Here is a 15,844-nt window from a genome sequence, read left to right on the forward strand (position 1 = left end):
CTTAAGACACTCCTTTTTTCTCAGGCTTTTAGTTAGTTAATTAATTTTAAACTGCTTATTTTAATCATTTTATCTTGTTTTATATGTGTATTTTAAATTATGTACACTGACTAGGGATGCACAGATCAGGTGGTATATAAATAGGATAAAAGTAAACAAACAAACAAATACAGCAATGAAGTCCAGATACAATGGACAACACATACAACACGCTTGACAAATCACATGCACACATATATAAAACCTTATAAACATAATGTAAGCATGTGATTCCCAGTAAAAATTATTCATCTACCCAAAACTCTGCCTAGGATAGCTATTCTACCAAAGTCTAAACAGGCAAGAAATCATTCTGATAAAAATATATATACCTAAATAAATTGTATCCTATGTGTAACAAGATAATTATACCGACTCCTCCAAAAACTCACTGACATCAAGGTAATATGTAAAAACTGGATAAATGAATCTCTACAAATCAAGCATAATACAAGAGCTGAATTAAAAACCAGGGCAAGAGGAACCAGTAGATTGTTTGGGAACCAAGCCATCCTTGGACTTTGGACAACAAATGCTGCCCCATTCTTCCTGTACTCTGCAGCTTCAAAGGACTCAGCAGGGGCACCTGCACACAAACCAGAAGGAGGCCACTGGCTCGAATCACAGTTGATTCTGATAGCACAATCCATCCAAACTCTGAGGGTGTAGCTCAGTATCAGAGCACATGCTTTGCATGCCAGAAGGTTCTAGATTCAGTCCCTGGCATCTTCTGGGAGGATCGAAAAAGATCGCTAGAGAGCTGGTGCCAATCACTTTAGGCAATACTGAGCTAGGCAGACCAATAGCATGACTCATATAAAGCATCATTGTATGATCAAATTCTTTAAATCCTTCTGGTTCAAGTAGCAGAGTGAAGCATGCACTTAATTTCTCCAGATGGCATGAATGAGACCCAAGAGCTTCATTGTGTGTGCTGGATAATGGCTCTTCTTTTATTGTTTGTTTTTCTTCTGCAAACATACAAGCTAATTTGATTTCCTGAGGTGGAGGGAAAGAGTGGAATAAAAAAGAAAAACAATTCTGGTTTATAATATTGGTTAATACCCCTGCTAACTTGGCAGAGAGAGGCAACTTTTAACATGGTGATTCTCTCTATTTAGCAGGGGGAGAGTAACTGGCCCTATCCACTCCCAGCACAGTACCTCCAGTTACTGCTGCTAGTGTCTGTCTTATGTTTCTTTTAGATTGTGAACCCTTTGGGGACAGGGACCCATCTTATTTATTTATTTATTTATTTATTATTTCTCTGTGTAAACCGCCCTGAGCCATTTTTGGAAGGGCAGTATAGAAATCAACTAACTAACTAACTAAATAAATAAATAAATATTGTACATACAGGCATCATGGGTGCCAATCACATGAATGGTGTCTGGGTGACCATATAGTGCTCAAGAAACTCAACACAACTCTGTCATTAGGATTTGTTTTGGGCAGAAAAGCACAGACATCTGACTGCAGGCTTCCAAGTACTCAGTAAGTTCCAACTGACATCTGAGAAACGCTTTGGATAACTTTGTGTTCCTGTCCAGTGGAAACAAGCATTAGTGTTGGATGCACCAGACCTAGTCTGTGTTTTCTCTTATTTCGCTATTTGACCCTTTTCCTAAAGAGTAAAGTGGAAATATGGGTTATATGGTTGCTTTTGATTGAAACCAGAACTAATTTTTTTTTAAATGCTGCTGGGATGTGGCCTCAGAAATAGAAGTATAAGGTTTCATGAAGTTTGGATGGTTTCTTTCATGCTGCCTATGTGCTTCTCATGGATTTTGCTCTACACACTGTATGGTCCAAGATACACTTAAAGACGCAATTCACCATGAGCTTATTCTAGTTCTCCTGAACAAGACAGAACATGAAAAATTGGGGATCAATCTTTTTGAAGTTTTCATGAGGCAGTAATGAATATTGCTTAGATCTGGGCTACTGCATTGAAATGCCAGTGTGGACAATTACTTCAATTTTAAAAAAGAAAGAAAGAAAAACAATATTGGAGGAGGAGCTGCAGTTACAATAAGGGGAGGGGTACAGTTTCTCATGCCTTTTTTGTTTTGTTTTTCTGATAAAAAATGTATAAAGTCTGCAAAATGTGTAAAATTTTGTGATGAGTTTGCATCATGATACACTGCTACCGGATAGTGCATTGCTTTTCACTAGCTTCTCAGCCTAGCCAAACCTGGGTATATCTGGATTCAGAGACTTCACAGCTAAGCTGCCCCACCACAACTAATGTTGCTATGAGTGACAAGAGCATTCACATCAGTCCCATTTGTGGGAAGCCACCAATCCACAATGGTGCCCTATTTCCTGACAAGGACCTGTTGTGAGTATCCCACCCAGCTGCCGAGTGCCCCAGAGGTTGTTCCACATCACCGCTAACAAAAGTTGATGACCACTCACAGTTAGCTAATTTGTGGCCAGAAAAGGTTGCCAATGGAAAGAAAGAAAGAAAGAAAGAAAGAAAGAAAGAAAGAAAGAAAGAAAGAAAGAAAGAAAGAAAGACTGCAGCATTGGCCCACTATGGTGGAGCAAATATTTTGGCAGGAAGCCTGGTTGCTTGCACATTCTGACATGCAACAAATACAAGAATACACCATGGTAATCCAGTAGCAGCCCTCATGCCCTCATGGGTGTGTTTTGCACAGAAGCAAGTGCATCAGAGGTAGGTAGGTGTGTGTGTGTGTGTGTGTGTGTGGACTAAAGGTGCAGACTAGGCTCACCTGGTGATGAGGTGAATTCACATCACTATCAGGTTTCAGGGAGTAGGGAGTGATGATCTGGTCAGTGTTGTGATAGGTGCGTTCTCCAGTCTTGCAAGAGAGATCTTTTGCATGCTTCAGAAAAATCCAGGGAACATGAATAGCCTGCAAAGCCACAAATCTCTCCTCTCTCTGAAGCTGCTATTTGCTGAAATTTAAACAGCGAAACCATCTAATTACGAATCTTGGTCATCTCATCTGGTTAGTCTCTGAGGATGGAGTTATCAGCAGAGGACCATGGCCTCAGCTTTTCTCTTCCAAAGTGGTCTGCCACATTTATTATTATTACCAATATATGCTGCTTTTCAACAACAACAAAACCTGCAAGCAATTTGCATAGCCATTTGGGGATAGGGAACAATCTAAAAAGAAACACAAGAGAACACCAGCATCAGCTGCTGGTATGAAGTTGCTCCCTGGCTGCAAAAATGTAAGAGAAACACCACTTGAAGAGGTGCATCTTTGCAAATTTAGCGACCACTTCCCCTTTAGATGCCTTTAGATTAGCAACTGGAAGGCCAGATGGCAATCCTGGGAGGGGTGTGTGTGTCAGATTTAGCCCAGAGGGTTCCAGTTGTTGACCCCTACTTTAGAGGCTTTGAAGAACAAGGCTTTATTCCCAAAGTGTCTCTTGCTGTAAAGAAGATCTGTCCCTCTATGTTAGCCCACAGAGACACATTTCCAGCACTAGGATTGTAAGATCTAACAATATCTGTGCACCAACTCTTAGGAACTTGATATGCATCATGACAGCAATAAATCTGCTATATGTCTCCAAAAATAATTCCCTTAAAAAGAGAGAGAGAGAGTGTGTGTGTGTGTGTGTGTGTGTGTGTGTGAGAGAGAGAGAGAGAGAGAGAGAGAGAGAGAGAGAGAGAGAGAATTGTGATTTAGTTTGTCCTAAAGATTATCATCTTATGGTTTTGACTGAAGTGAAAAAAATGATTATTTCCAACCCTTGATTTTTATTATATATGTCAGTACTTTGCAGGTGGAACAAACTGAAGACTGAGGGCTTGACAATGGGCTCCAGAACCTTTCCCCTTGAGTCACTGGTTTAAATTCAGTCTGAGCTGGCGTTACTTAAGACTGCTTCAGCAGCTATATTTCTCCTAGATTATTTGTGTGGAAACCAGTGTGTGTGTCTGGCTTATATAAAATATAGCACAAGTATTAGTTTTGTTGCTAGTTGATAGATTGGGTAGCTGTCTGATAAGTCAACTGAGCAATTATGCCACATTTTCTACAAGACTGATACAGATACGGGGACATTGCCTCTGAATTGAAAACATGTAATATAAGATGCAGCCCTTAGCCATGGGCCAAGTGAATGAACTACCTAGGAACAAAGGAAGGTGCCATATACTGAGTCAGACCATTGGTTTATCTAGCTCAGTATTGTCTTCACAGACAGGCAGTCTGTGAGGAGACTAGAAGTGTGAGCACTGTAAGATATCCCCTTCAGGGGTTGGAGCTGCTCTGGGAAGAGCAGAAGGTTCCACATTCCCTCCCTGGCTTCTCCAAGGTTGCAGGCACGAATCTCTCTCAGCCCTATCTTGGAGAAGCCAGGAAGAGAACTTGGAACCTTCTGCTCTTCCCAGAGCGGCTTCATCCCCGAGGGGAATATCTTACAGTGCTCACACATCAGGTCTCCCATTCATATGCAACCAGGGTGGACCCTGCTCAGCTAAAGTGGTCATGCTTGCTACCACAAGACCATCTCTCCTCTCTCAATGGTTACCTATAATGGTTTTATATTTGTCCTTTTCTTAGGAGAAAAATCTATATACCCGCTGGCAGGATATGGCATACATGTTCCTACTGGAATTAAAGTGTTTACCTTTAGTTGGATATGCTTGCACTATAGTTCCTGTAGCTTGTAATGCAGAGAGAGACAAGCTTCTGAATTTTGCTTAGGCTCTACAAAATGGTGGCACCAGAAAAAAATTTTTTAGCGGGAACATAGAAGGGCCAGAGTGCTTTTATAAGAGGGGAAAGCTGTGTTCCACATATTAGGTTTTGAAACAGAAATGGGAGGTGGATTAGGGGGCAAGCCACTTGTGGGGGCGGGGGGCTTGCCCATTCATGCCCTCTCTCTGGAGTCATCCTTGCCTACACAACTCTGAAGGAGTGTCCTGCCCAGTGTATAGCCTTCCTTTGGAATAGTCTCTCTAGGAAGGCATGCCAGGTGACGTCCCTGCATAGAGTCACATCTCAGAGATATAACAACGGTGTCCATATAACATCTCTCTATAATATATCCAGTTCGTCTTCATCTACCCCATTGTCAATCTCTGACTTCTCCCCTCCAAATGTATCTTAGCCAGTTCAGGTGATAAACAAAAGGCCAGTTCAGGTGATACTCCAAATGGCCCCCTTTAATTGCATATCTGCCCCCAACTGACATACTATTGTCTAATCACATGGCGGGGGGTAGATCATCCAAATCACTCCTCTACACATGGTTTAAATAAGAGCTATTAATGGTATTAAAACTCCTAATTCAGGGGAAGTTTGGACAAACAGTTTGGACAAACACCCCCTCTCATAATTAAGTGCCTGCATGCTTGGGTGGGAAATGTGCACACCCATGCTCCTCCCACACACAATTAAAGGGGGTCATTTGGACCAACCCAATTGGCAAGACCCGGAGTATTATGTGAATCCAAATGCTAAGGCAGTGGCATAACAAATACTGAAGGGGCCTGTGTGCCTTTGAACATGGGCCCCATCAGATAATATCCCCATAGGGATCAATGAGAAACTCAGATTAATAACTCCTGATTAATAACTCCTGAGTGGCTGGGCAGAAAGCTAAAACTCTCAGGATAGGACTGGTATAAAACATATACATGTTTGTAATATAGAAAGGTGCCCACCAGCTACATCTCTCCCCAGTGCTGAAGGATGACAGTTTGACCCCACCTCTGCATGGTAACCATTATGACATCACCTGTGGTTTCTCTATTGTGATGTGCTCATTGTCTCCTTGGTGATGGCTGAAGCTCAAAGGTCAGGTTCAATGCTGTGGAAGATGCAGGAGAAGAAGGAGCTTCTCACAGCAGCAGCTCGGTTCTCCTCCTCCTGTCCCAAGAATATATGGGATAATCTTGACAAAGCAGCTGTGCCCCCTTTTAAATACTCAAATGAGCAATAAGGCTGCCAAGTAAGAAGTATCTTTCTGTTCTAGAACAGGAATTTGTAATGAATGGAGGGAGATAGTTTGAAACGAAGGAATCCAGCAGATGAGGCAAGTATTTCAGCATCTCTAAATGCTGAAAAAAGAATGCTGTCACATTCTTTTACTTCCTTTATTTGTTTGGTAGGGGAAAATATATTACATTGAGTAGGAAACAACAGACAAATGGACAACAATAAGACAACTTTCATTTTGGAAATCATCTGGAAAAGCCAAACATAATAATAGATTCCAGCAATTCTAACAAAATAAACTCCTAACAAAACTTGTGATACAAGGTAAGGAATGATGCAAGGTAAGGAACATAACTTGTTGCACTGTTTCAGAAAAAGGGAAGTGAAAAACTTGAGATATTAACATCACCATCACAGAGGAAAGTGCTTTATTGCTAAAGAAAGCAGGTATTTGGTTTCTTTCCTAGAGAATGAGAGGCACCACCACCACAACATGTTTTGTTAGGAGGATGTGGCTTGACTTGAAATGCATGGTTTTCAGTCAGTTTAAGATAGCAACAAAACTCATAAAAAGTCCGATGATACACATTGTTCGTCATTTATTTTTAATTTTTTTAAAAGTTTCTAAACTGTTTAAAAGTGCCATAACTTCTTTGTTTCATGGCAGAAAGTTGCAAAAGGTTCTGGTGTTTAATCCCCACTCTGTCCATCATTCAAGCCTCATTTGGAGGAAACAGCTCCCTGCCTTGATATAAAAGGAGTAGTGCTCTAATTTTTTGCACCCTGTGTTGTAGCTCCAGAATGCCTGGGCAGAAAGTTCTCAAAATTCATATGGGAATAGCATATTATAGTAACATTAAATAGGTGGAAGTTGAAGGCCATCAATCTGTGGATTTTCAATGAATTTTTTAAAAGGGCTATCATTTTTTAAAAAAATCTTTAAAAACCAGTGGGTGGATTGATCCGTCTGAATGTCCACACGTTTAATGCTATAAACATGTAGGAATACCATGTGGAATTTCAGGTCATTCTGCCCAGCATTCAAAAGCTATTAATATTTTTGAGTTTCCCGATTCTCGTGCTCGCAATGCTTTTCTGTTGGGTCTCGGGAGTCCTCCCCATTTGTGTTTGAGTCTCCAGGCTTGGAGACCTCTCTCTCTGTTTATGCTCATTTATGGCACATGGGGACATGTCACAGTGACAGTGGACCAGTGGCCCCAAGATTTGGCTCCTAGCAAGCTAATTGGAAAGGGGAGCAGATCCACTCACTCTCTATGCTGGGATACTCTAAGTAGATCCCAGAAGTTAACAAAATGCAGGTTAACTCTCTGCCAAGGCCACTCTGCCCTCGGAGTGAACTGCCTCCCCATCCTCTCCTTTTGCAAAGGATAGCAGCCAGCTAACGTGCCAATTAGCTCAAAAGCAAGATCACAGATAAGGCTTGTGGAGGTAAATCACCCCCTTCGCAAAATAAGTTGAGTTAGTGATAAGGATCTAAGAAATGCACCCATTAAAAGTACTGATTCGATTACTGGACCTTCCATCCATGCAGATTTCTTCTTCTCACTTCTATGCACTTGGTTTTTGTGACAAAAGCCTTGGCCTTGGCAATTCCCACATTGTTACACTCAGGAAGAGAGAGCAGCAGCAATGAAATCTTTGCCAGTTCCATCCAACACACCTGTCTGACAAAAAAGGTCACTTGGAATGTGCCCTGAGTATATTTTTGGGGGTATAAGAAGTCCCAATTACATGATCCAGTGTGCTCCTTGCAATCTCCGTGCTCTTTGTGCACCAGCTACCTTGGAGTTATCATGGAGTTGGGTGATTTACTGTCCACAGGCCACCATGCAAGATCATGCCACTCTCCAGATCAGCTTTGATCACTCTCCTGATCTGCCCAGTCTTCTTTACTAACATAGGAAGCTGGTTCCATGGAGGAAGAACCCTCGTGGATTCACCTTTATCAACAAATCCCTCCAACTTTCTTGCACATGCCTTGGCCTGAGCTGTCCCTGAGGAACAAGGCCCTTTGGTTGCTCCAGGAGTCCAGAGGGTCTCTTCATCTAGATCAGGTGATATGAGCGTGTCATGACCCTGGTCTGTCCATGGCTGTTCTCTTGTTTTACTTCTCCCTCTCACCTCCCCCAGGCAGGGCCTCAGAGTTTTTGAGGGGAGGGGGTTTGGTTCACTCAAGTCCTTCTCCTCCAGGCTCCTTGGGGTCATTGTGGCAGTCTCTCGCCAGAGGCCTCTACCACCCACCCTCCAGCTGCCCCTCATCACTGGCCGAGCCTGCCTTAAATCCCTCCTGACAACTGATGCATCCCACGCCCCCACTGACTGGACCTCTGCCCTGCCATATCAGGCTGCTCTCACCCTTATCCCCCTCAGTTGTGCCTCTGTCTGCTACTACCTCCTCCCTCACCTGCGCCTGCCCTTCACCTGGCCCCACTAGCCCAGCTCCTTGGTCTTGCAGAGTTTCGGCTGCTCATTGGGCTGCTCTGCCTGGCTATCCGCCCTGCCTGGGGCCTTCCTGGCTTTGGCTGTTGAGGGAACATTGGAGCCAGTAAGGCCAGCGGGGGCCCCAGCCGGACAGAGCATTTTCCCCTCACTGGTCCCAAAGTATCTCTATTCCCCTTTCTTAAATACGACCGCCTCCCTCTCTAAAAAGCCTCTTTTCTTGCCTGCCTAGGAACGTACACAATTAGGACTTTAAGCCAAAATGCCTCATTGCCGTTAAACATGTTTTCGATAGTAATATTGCTTCAACCACACATTTATTTCCACTGAACCCCTCCCTACAATAAATACCTTTTTAACATTTTGAAACTTAAATCTTGTCTCAGTCCAGTCATTTCCTGAGCCCACAACTTTGTGCAAATTAAACCTGACGTGAAACTGTCCTTTCTGAGCTAATTTCCCCACACAAGCCCAAACATAGGTTTAGAGGTGTTCAGCAATAATCTCAGGGCAGTTTCATTAACAAGTCCTATGGGGGAATTATGATTTAAGTCAGAAATTTGGGTGAGGCTCTCCCTAGTGGTGGACTGTGTTCCTTACACACATTTGCTCAATTGTAGATCTGCTCCTGTGCTAAGGCCCTTGGGTAGTTCCTGTGCCACATCTACCTTCTGTGCTGTAAATTTTTGCCACTGTTGATCAGTAGTGAGTGCTAGTATCAGGTTAGTATTTATTCCTAGAAGAATGACACACTTGTTGTTGCATTAGTCTATGACAAGAAACATGAAGTCTAACCCTGTAGAAAATACCCTAACCCTGTAGAAAATACTGAACAGGGAATTGAAAATTTAGTGTACAGAGCACCATAAAATTTAGTTCACTTTAGTGCACCAAGATGAATACCCACAGTTCTTCTTAGCCCCATAGTTCTTTGGTGGTCAGCCAAACTCTCATCTGCAGATGTTAAGTTGCGAAGAAAGCTCAAATACACTAACTCCAGCCCCCTTATTATTTCTGTATGTTGGCATTCGCTTGTGTTGCCACAGGGATGTTATATGATCATGAAAGGGAGGAGAGGCATGCATAAGAAAGACCATGCCTTTCCTAAGATGTGGTCTTTTCTTTGAGAGGAAAAAGAACTTGAGACCTTAAACTTATAAAACATTCCTGAAATTCAAGAAGAGAAAAACTTTTGCAGATGTGCCTTCTGTTTAATTTTTCACCCTGCTCCTTTGTCATGGCGTGTTGTTTTTTAAAGGGAAAATGGAAGCAGACAGAGCACGGTGGTACACCATGCCAGCACTTCACGTGCACTGTATGGTAGCTGTTGTTATTGACATTAGCCTTAATTTCAATAGGAAAAATTGCTTCCCTTAGCATTCCCAACATGAAATCATAGTGCAGGAAAAGTTAATGCTTGGCAATATTAGATTTCACTCCTAGCATGCAAGAAAATGTGGAGTAGCTTCTTGGAGGGTCCGTGCAGTGGGGCATAGTCTAACAAAATGCAACAAGTAGAGACCCACAGGCCCCATCCATAACATATGCTATATCATCATGTGACATCACTGAGAATGATCCTATTGAAAGGATGCTTGAATTGTACACTCCTTATCCCTGCTAACTGACCTTTAGTAGGCATGACTGATTACACTCATATTTTGCAGGACAAAAACAACCACTCTCCCTATCCAGCCCCAGGACCAAATCCTTTCAGCGGTTGTTGCTGATATCTACCTTATATTTATTTTTAGATGGTGAGCCCTTTGGGACAGTGAACCATTTTATCTATATACTTATTTCTTGTAGATGGGCCATGCGTGGCGACGTGGTAGGAAGGAGGCGACTGGCTGAGTTTGCAATCAGAAGCACCTGATTGGGCAGTAGGGATTCCATATGCAGAGTCTGCAAGCAGAAGCCCCTGATTGGGCAGTGGGGATTCCATATGCAGATAGAGAGAAGGAGCCTGTGAGAGCAGAAGCACCATGGTGATTGGGTAGTGGGGATTCCCTATGCAGATAAGGAGGAGGGGCCTGTGATGGTTAAGGTCAGTTGAGAGCAGAAGCACCATGGTGATTGGGCAGTGGGGATTCCCTATGCAGATAAGGAGGAGGGGCCTGTGATCGTTAAGGTCAGTTGGAATGCAGCTGTTACTGGTCGGAAGATGTTCTGGATATAAAAGCAGGCAGGGGTCTGCAAAAATACGGGTCCGGAGGGAGGAAAGAGCCCCTTCAGGAGAAGGAGGCTGCCGTTGTGTGAATTAAATGAAACAAGATGAACAAAATCTGTTCACTCAGGGAGGGAGAGAGAAAAAAAACATGAAGGGAGGAAGGGCCCAGTCAACCACTGCTGCTGTTTGGAGCTACCAAGGCCATTGTCAGAGGGAGGCAGGCAGGCAAGGGATGGGCCCGGGCCTGTCAGCAGCCTGATGGGAACGAGCAGCCATGGTGGTGGCAGCAGAGAGGAACAGCCCGGGGGGGAATAGCGAGAGCGCTGCAGGAGGGGAGCGAGCGAGAGCGCTGCGGGGGGAGCGAGTGAGCGAGCGAGAGCGCTGCGGGGGGAGCAAGCGAGCGAGCGAGAGCGTTGCGGGGGGAGCAAGCGAGCGAGCGAGAGCGTTGCGGGGGGAGCGAGAGAGAGAGCGAGAGCGCTGCGGGGGGAGCGAGCGAGCGAGAGCGCTGCGGGGGAGCGAGCGAGCGAGAGCGCTGCGGGGGGAGAGCGAGCGAGCAAGAGCGCTGCGGGGGGAGAGTGAGCGAGAGCACTGCGGGGGGAGAGTGAGCGAGAGCACTGCGGGGGAGTGGGCACGCTGCGGGGGCAAGCAAGTGAGCGCGCTGCTGGGGGTGAGTGAAAGCGCTGTGGGGGGCGAGCAAGTGAGAGTGCTGCGGGGGGGGCGAGCGAGCGAGAGCGCTGCAGGGAGGCGAGCGAGCGAGAGTGCTGCAGGGGGGTGCCACAGGCTCAGTGCACAACGGCACAGATGCTCTGTGCGGGGTCAGCTAGTGTATTAATTATTTTTCTATGTGAACTGCTGAAATATGGGACAGTATATATCTACTGGTAGTCATAGTCATAATCTTAAATCCCATCTGGTGACTCTTGCAGAAATGCCTACGACTTCTCACTTTTATTCATGTGAATGAAGTCCGTACAAGTATACAAGGAAGAGCACTGTACCTCTGTGATTGAGCACAAGATTTGCATGCAGAAGATCCCAGGTTCAATCTCCAGGTGGGGCAAAAAGACCTCTAGCTGAGACCCTGGAGTCACTGCCAGTGATGACAGAACTGAACCAGATGTGGTCAAAGGTACAGAAGCTGAGAATGTGGCCTCTTTTTCATGATCAAGGGAAGCCACACCTGCTAACAAACTGGAGGCTTTTTCTTGCCTTTAAAAATCGCACTTAAGCATTATCAGGGCTGGACTGGGGCACTGAGAGGGTGGTGGGATGTATGTGGGGAGGGTGCCGGGTTTTGAGCAGAATGGGGAATTAAGGGTGGGAGTATTCCCTGCTGCTGAGTGTGGCAAGGTGCACCAGGAATATGCCCTGTTGCCCTGTGGGCCAGACCGAGCCTGAGCATTATCAAAATAGAGAAGAAGAAAAAGAGACAATATAATTAACAGGAAGAAATTCTTAGCAACCTCCCAACAATTTTCAAACCCCCTTAACAAAGAAACCACAAATCAGTTCCCCTAAAGAAAGTACCAATATCTGAAGAGGGGAAGGTGGATGAGAAATAGATAAAGATCAGAAGAACACAAGGCAAACACTGAGACTCTCCACATGAGCAGTGTGGAGGGCCTGCAGGGCTTGTGCATGAAGAGTGGGCTTGACCCACTCTCCCCACACACGAGCATTCCTCCCACAAGATTACTGGCTCCATCACTGAGGTGGTGGAGCAGAGGGGATCGGCGGGGGGGCAGCCCCCTGAGGAGACACCCATTGTATCCTCCCTGTTGGGGGGCTCCTCATGAGTTGCCACAGCTTGGAGCTGTGGCACTGCATCTCATGATCGAGAAAACAGGGTTAGCAGAGCGCTTGCTCCGCTAACCTTGTTTTAGGGGAGGGCTACTTTGGCGGGCTGCCACTGCTGAACCACCAGGATCACCTGTGAGCCCAATGGTTCTCACGATGGGGGAAAACTGGGCTGGGCTCCCTTTAACCCAGTTTCCCCCCATCGTGAGAATAGCCTCCTCGTTTAGAGCTCTACTAAGCTTTAGCCAGGCCACCTTCCTAAGACACGAGATCAGACTCAAATGAACATTGGAAACTACTTCCTACTGTGTCCAGTAGGACCACTGGCCCATCTAGCTCAGTATTCTCAACACTGACTGACAGCCGCTCTTCAAGGTTTCAGGCTCAAGTACTTCCGAGTTCTACCTGGAAACACCAAGGACTGGACCTGGGACCTTCTTCATGCAAGGCAGATGCCAGGGGCATAACTACCATTAGGCAAGGGGAGGTGGCTGCCTGGGGGCCCCCACGCCTCGAGGGGTCCCCCAGAGGCAAGTCACATGAGGCAAGTCACATGACTATATATTGTGAAGTGTGTGTGTGTGTGTGCATCAGCGAGGGGCCCATTTTAAAATTTTGTCTCTGGGCCCACTCCAGCCTTGTTACGCCCCTGGCAGATGCTCTGCAGCTGAGCCACAGCCATATCCCCAAATGAAGCAACCCACATGTTTAGAATGTAGGGCTCCAATTAGAATTTACCTGCTTCTATTCCAAAATAGAAAGATGTTATCACTGGTGTAGAATATCCACAAAGGAAGGGAAAGGACGCATTGCACTTGATGAACGTCTCCAACAAAAAAGGTGCAGAAGGTACAAAAGGTAGAATAGGCATTGGCAACTCTGAAGGAGATGATGTTTCCCATAAGTACTAAAAATATTTTCTCCAAACATATTTCCCCCCTTGATTAAAAAGGAACCAGGACAGTAGGAGCTATGTAGAGATCAAAGTCATTTTCAAATTATGCTAGGGAGGAGCTACCTTTAAAGAGCAGAGAGATGTCAGAGTGCACATATGATTGTGGTTACGCTGAATGTTGCAGTTGACTGTGCAGTGCTTCAAATTCAGGGTATGGAACAGATGAGATTTTCAGTCATTCTCTTATGCTGCACTTCTCCGAATCCATATCCTTAATTCTGGAGTCCCAGCCAGGGAGGGATGCCAGATTTTGGCTCATCCCCTGTTATCTGTCCTTTTAACAAAAGATTGATTTACAGCAATTCCTGAAGAGCTTCACCTCCTGATTTTCTCTTAATCAGATCTCTCAAAGGCACAGGAACAGGCCAAGCTGATATTTGTCTGACTGGTTGGCAACCCTAGTCCCAGCTTCATTTACAGATGTGCTAACTGGAATAGGAAAGACAGCATCAAGTCATCAACAGAAGTTACACCATATGAAAGCTCCCAGATCTTTAAGACTTGCATAGAAATGAAATTCCATCTGGTGTGACTTACCTTTTCAGGCAGCCCTGTGATGGGAAAAGGTGAAGCTGGAGAAGAACTGCCTTCAATGCCACTTTAAAAGAAAAGAGTCCTTCCTAATGTGTGAACCTGGCATCTGTAATGGTTCCTCCTATTTCCTCTGGTCAAATATGGAATATATCATATCCAACTGGTTCCAGTTAACTGACAAACATCCTTGTCCCCTAAATAAGTTGCAGACTTCTTTACAAATACCTTTTCCTTGATAGACAAGCAGAACAGTTGAAAATGCTTACTTCAGTGCCATGTATGCTTCCTCTGCTGATATCTACAAACCAAACTGATATTAAATGAAAGGAAGGAGGGCAGGGCATTGTTTTCTGGTCAGATGGCAAGCTTTTACCTGAGCTTGCTCATTAAAAGGAGACAGTGTTCTAGTATCATTGCATGCTTCCCATTTCTGAGGTGAGACATCTTGGGGTAGTCCCACGGGGTAGGCACATGCTATTGCAAGGCAGAAGATATGCTACCCTACATTAGATGCCTAGAGAGTGGTGCTACACTCTCAAGGTAGGGGTGGTCAAATGGACAAGAGGACAGGGCTTTAATCACCTTATTAGATCCCTTTTAATTTGATCCCTTTAATAGATGCAGAGAATCAGTGAAGAAGATGCACTTAAAATGGTCAATAATGAGAAACTATTAAACACCAACGAAACAAAGCAGGCCTACAAGAAAGAACAAGTCAAGAACCGAGCAGAAAAATGGAAAAATAAGCCACTGCATGGTCAATATTTGCACAATATAAGTGGAAAATCAGACATCACTAAGACCTGGCAGTGGCTTACGAATGGCAACTTGAAGAAAGAAACAGAGGGTTTAATACTGGCTGCACAAGAACAGGCACTAAGAACAAATGCAATAAGAGCAAAAGTAAAAAAATCCACAACAAACAGCAAGTGCCGCCTTTGTAAAGAAGCAGATGAAACAGTGGACTACCTAATCACCTGTCGTAAAAAGATCACACAGACTTACTACAAACAAAGGCATGACAAGGTAGCAGGGATGATACACTGGAACATCTGTAAAAAATACATGCTACCTGTAGCCAAAAATTGGTGGGACCATAAAACTGAAAAAGTTGTAGAGAATGAAGATGCAAATATATTATGGGACTTCCGACTACAGACAGACAAACATCTGCCACACAATACACCAGATACAACTGTAGTCGAGAAGAAAGAAAAACAAGTCAAAATAACCAACATAGCAATACCAGGGGACAGCAGAATAGAAGAAAAAGAAATAGAAAAAAATCACAAAACACAAAGATCTACAAATTGAAATTGAAAGGCTGTGGCAGAAGAAGACCAAAATAATCCCAGTAGTAATTGCTGCCTTAGGTGCAATTCCAAAACAACTTGAAGAGCACCTCAACACCATAGGGGCCACAGAAATCACCACCAGCCAATTACAAAAAGCAGCTTTACTGGGAACAGCCTATATTCTGCGACGATACCTATAATAACAACAACAATATTGATAATAAAATTCAGCCATCCCAGGTCCTTGGGAAGGACTCGATGTCTGGATAAAACAAACCTGTCAATAACACCTGTCTGACTGTGTAAACAAAAATAATAATAAGGTTATTAGAACAGAAGGTTCCCTGTTCGCCACCCACTGAGGTAAGAATCACAGTGCAGGTGAGGGGGGGAGGAAGAGAGGAATGGAAGGGGAGGGAGGACAAGAGAGAGGGGAGCAGGAGGGAGGGGGTTGGGTGAGGGTGGGGGTGAGGGAGGGAGGGTAAGAGAGTGTGAGGCAGGAGGAAATGGGAGGGAGGGCAAGAGGGGGTGGGGCAAGAGGAAGGGGAAGGGATGGCAAGAGAAAGGAAATGGGGAGGGAGGGCAAGAAAGTGTGGGGCAGGAGGGAGGGGAGGGGGAAGGAGGGCAAGAGAGTGTGGGGCAGGACGGAGGGCGAGAGAGAGGG

General features: G+C 44.8%; 1 protein-coding gene and 1 long non-coding RNA gene across 3 annotated transcripts; one reads left to right on the forward strand and one right to left on the reverse strand.

Annotated features, from left to right (window-relative positions):
- Positions 1 to 542: 542 nt before the first annotated feature.
- Positions 543 to 5,746, reverse strand: LOC128348234 (uncharacterized). The gene is made up of 3 exons (XR_008318020.1): positions 5,696 to 5,746; positions 2,778 to 2,964; positions 543 to 1,038 (listed from the first exon to the last, which is right to left on the reverse strand). It is a non-coding gene; the product is annotated as an uncharacterized LOC128348234 (long non-coding RNA).
- A 4,754-nt stretch (positions 5,747 to 10,500) lies between these two features.
- Positions 10,501 to 15,358, forward strand: LOC128346682 (uncharacterized). Of its 2 annotated transcripts, none has more exons than XM_053300210.1 (2): positions 10,501 to 10,560; positions 13,693 to 15,358. In XM_053300210.1, the coding sequence occupies exon 2, from the start codon at positions 14,504 to 14,506 to the stop codon at positions 15,197 to 15,199; it is 696 nt and encodes a 231-aa protein (XP_053156185.1). In that variant the 5' UTR covers positions 10,501 to 10,560; positions 13,693 to 14,503; the 3' UTR covers positions 15,200 to 15,358. The 2 variants fall into 2 exon arrangements, with proteins under 2 accessions (XP_053156185.1, XP_053156184.1); XM_053300209.1 differs by lacking the exon at positions 10,501 to 10,560 and adding an exon at positions 11,339 to 11,728.
- The last annotated feature ends 486 nt before the right edge of the window (positions 15,359 to 15,844 follow it).

This window comes from Hemicordylus capensis, chromosome 2, assembly GCF_027244095.1.
Source record: "Hemicordylus capensis ecotype Gifberg chromosome 2, rHemCap1.1.pri, whole genome shotgun sequence".
In the NCBI taxonomy this organism is placed as follows: domain Eukaryota; kingdom Metazoa; phylum Chordata; class Lepidosauria; order Squamata; family Cordylidae; genus Hemicordylus; species Hemicordylus capensis.